This window comes from Lipotes vexillifer, unplaced genomic scaffold (genome assembly GCF_000442215.2).
Source record: "Lipotes vexillifer unplaced genomic scaffold, Lipotes_vexillifer_v1.1 scaffold47, whole genome shotgun sequence".
NCBI lineage: Eukaryota > Metazoa > Chordata > Mammalia > Artiodactyla > Lipotidae > Lipotes > Lipotes vexillifer.
The window spans coordinates 1,909,729-1,913,440 of NW_006791298.1; the positions used below are offsets into that span (position 1 = coordinate 1,909,729).

The 3,712-nt window shown below is 46.8% G+C and overlaps 1 protein-coding gene across 1 annotated transcript in view; it reads right to left on the reverse strand.

Annotated features, from left to right (window-relative positions):
* KANK4 (KN motif and ankyrin repeat domains 4) overlaps window positions 1-1,543 on the reverse strand; it is a 33,375-nt gene extending 31,832 nt beyond the window's left edge. The window contains exon 1 of the mRNA XM_007464280.1: window positions 1,528-1,543. Within this exon, the coding sequence (XP_007464342.1) occupies window positions 1,528-1,543 (16 nt within the window). The remainder of the gene's footprint in view (window positions 1-1,527) is intronic.
* Window positions 1,544-3,712: the final 2,169 nt, after the last annotated feature.

The window sequence follows — 3,712 nt, forward strand, 5'->3', positions numbered from 1 at the left end:
GACAGGCCCCGGGGGCATTAAGGGAATTAGCTGGTGTTCTGTGGGACCACTTTCAGGGAAGCGCTGAAAAGGCAGCTCCCTGGGGAGAAAGGCAGACTTTTGAAATATATGGTAACTGCATTTGGAAAGAAGGATAAGGCAGGACTGGAGCTGCTGTCCAGTCCTTGAGTCCTATACCAGTGAAGGGCCATATAGACTCTCCTGTTTCCTGACATTTGGTAATCTGGAAAAAGCATTTCATTAGAAGTCAGGGGACCGGGGTCTAGTCTATGATGTTTGGCAAGTTTCCTGGGGAGGGAAAGGGGAACATTCATCGAGACATTTGTTGGGCTAGATAGTTATTACTCAACAACCTTACATGCATTATCTCATTTAATCCTTTACCAACCCTGGGACGTAGGTATTAACACCTGCTTATAGATGAGGTGTGGCAGACTGTTTGCAAAAATAGCCACAATTATAACCCACCCTTATGTACTTCCCTCCCACGCTGACCCTAGGCTTGGCCTTGTGACTTGGTCAACAGCAAATGTGACATATGCAGAGATTTGAAAGTTGCTTGCACATTGGAGTTTGTCTGTCCTTGCTGTGCTTGGAACCCTTCTGTCATCATGTGAACAGACCCCAACTAGCCTGCTGGGCAACAAAAGACGCATGGGCAAATTATCACCAATGCCCTAGGTGACATGGAGTCAACCACCAGACATGTGAGTGTAACCATTCTAAACCATCAGGGCAAGTCACCCAGAAGACCACAGACATGTGAACAAGTCCAGCAGAGATCAGTCAGGCTGGCCCAGCCCAGAATAATGGCTTAGCCAACCCACAGAATCTTTTAAGAAATAACAAATATCTTTAGGTCAATACATTTTTGAGTGGTTTGTTACACAGCAAAGCTAACTGACATAGGAGGGAAGTGAAGCTCAAAGAAGTGAAATGCCTTGGAAAATCACACAGGTATGAATGTAGGCTCTTTTACCAAATTGTGCCTCTTTCTTTTTTCTTTTTGCGGTACGCGGGCCTCTCACTGTTGTGGCCTCTCCTGTTGCGGAGCACAGGCTCCGGACGCGCAGGCTCAGCGGCCATGGCTCACGGGCCCAGCCGCTCCGCGGCATGTGGGATCTTCCCAGACCAGGGCACGAACCCGCGTCCCCTGCATCGGCAGGAGGACTCTCAACCACTGCGCCACCAGGGAAGACCCATGTGCCTCTTTTTTAGACCTCAAGCTCCTCATCTCTAAAAAGAGGTTAATGAGTGAGATCATCCTGCTCCCTTCTTGGTGCTTGGAAGGGATGAGAAACACTACAAAAATTACACAACTCCAATATAAACATAAGCCTTCATTTTCATTCCCTACTACCTTCTCTTGTTCATGTCTGAAACACACAGTTTGGGTTTCCCAGCACCACCTGTTTGGGAATGGTCTCCCGTAGGCCTCCCCTGAGCTATTTCCAGGATTTATGGTAATAATCGCTTTCCAACCCAAGTGCTCACTGCAGAGCAGGGGACACAAGGGATCCTGCCTACCGTCTGTCTTCTCCATCTTAGAGAATGCTGACCGCCAGTCTCTTGGGCACTCTTCTTCCGATAAGCCTGTAAAATCTGTTGGAGTGTTCTGAAAGAAAGAGGATGGAAAAGTGGAGAGTCTCATTACAATTAGAATAAGTATGGAGGGAACACAACACCAAGAAAAAAAAAAAAGTAACACCCCTCCTTGCCTTTCTCCCAGGGTGCCCATGTGCTCGTAGCTCTCCAAGGAGGGAAATTAAAAGCCTATACACACTCCTAGAGTATAGTCTTGGGTGTGTCTTCATGGAATGTTAGCAGTGGTTGACGCCAAAGGAAGCCTCTGGTCCAACTAGACAGATGAGAAAACTAAGGCTTAGAAGTTAATTGTTCTGTGCAAGGCCTCTCAGCACATTCGTGAAGGAACTGGACCCAGGGCTCCGACAAGCAGCATGGTGCTCTTTCCAAAACATCAAGAGCTGAAATCTACTCACTTCCCGTCACGGTAAAAGAACTATAATCCATTTTTTTGGAAAAGCTGGAATCAGAGTACCTATAAGTGATCTGTGACATTCCAATCAGATTCAAGAAAAAGATGAGCTAATTGGAAGGACTGACTAGGAGCTAATAGTTTGGGGTGATTTCTAACCAGGGGCAGAACAAGGGGGAGTTCAAGCCTGGTAGCCAGAAGACATCAGTAACTATGCAAGCAGCGTACTCTCCTGACTCTGAATTAGGGTACCTTGAGGTTTGATCATAAATTCTCCCCAAAGTTTCAGTCCTTTCCCAGAACTACTTCTTCAAATGGTAAACAACCTGGATCCTGCCCCCAGTACAGTAAATCACCCAGGAAATTGGTTTTTATGATTTAACTCCACACACATCAGAATAATAAATCATCTGTGACACCTCAGCAGTGGAAGCGGAGTTGTCTTAGGAATTCCAATGTGCTCGACCACGCACTCCAGATCAGAGAAGCGTACCAGGGATGAGGGAAAGGTTGGGAGGACGTGGGAGTGAGAGAAGGACAAGGGGTGGCCCCCAGCAACCTGGGATGGAAAATGGGGAACAAACAAGCAAACTGGGGAAGAGGCCTGGGAACTATCAGGCCTGCCAAATAAGAGGAAGTCTGAAGTCTGCCCGACAGAAAGTTTGGTGTACCTTCTTTCTGGGAGTGTTGCTACTGCCTCCAAAGCTAGCACCCTGCTCCTGTCTCGGTTCCCCCATAACCACGTTCCATGCAGCGGCCTTTGCCTATGCAGGAGTGGCAGAGCCTGGAAGGGCAGGCAGGGTTTCTATAGGCAGAGACACTCCTTGCAGAAAGATCACAGACGCTAAATACCTCACTTACCTTTGTGGCAACAAGTACTTGAGTTTGGAGCTGGAGCAGAGAAGAAGTTAGGGAGGAGGAGGGTGAACGTGGATGGTCCTGGAGGCTAAAAGCAGCCACGAAGGAGGCCGACAGCGGAGAGGCGTGGAAGCTTCTAATCGGGGGTGAGGGAGGGTCGCCCTTGTTAGAAAGAGGAGGTTCTGAAACAACCTAAGTGTCCATTGACGGAAGAACGGATAAAGAAGATGTGGTGCATAGTATATATACATAATGGAATATTACTCAGTCATAAAAAAGAAGGAAATCTTGCCATTTGTGATAACACGCACGGACTCTAAGGGCATTATGCTAAGTGCAATAAGTCAAAGACAAACACTGTATGTGAAATCTTTATTAAACAAAAGAGAACTCATAGATACAGAGAACAGATTAGTGGCTGTCAGAGGCAGGGGTTGGGGGGTGACGGCTGGCTGGGCAAAATGGGTGAAGGGCATCAAAAGGTACAAACTGCCAGTTTTAAGATAAAAAGTCCTGGGGATGTAATGTACAGCATGGTGACTATAGTTAACAATACTGTATTATATTTTTGAAAGTTGCTAAGAGAGTAGATCTTAAAAGTTCTTGTCACAAGAAAAAAAACTGTAACTATGTGACATAGTGGATGTTGTGGCGGTCATTTCACAACATATCAAATCATTACGTTGGACACCTGAAACTAACACAATGTTATATGTCAGTTATAACTCAATTGGAAAAAAAAAAAGAAAAGAAAGAGAAGGTTCCTGGGCAGAGGACACTGCTGCCGATCTCAGTGCCCCAGGTTTGCAGTCTGCAGCCAGGGGTGGGGCCTCCCAGGTGCTGGCAGGCAGGAGAGGC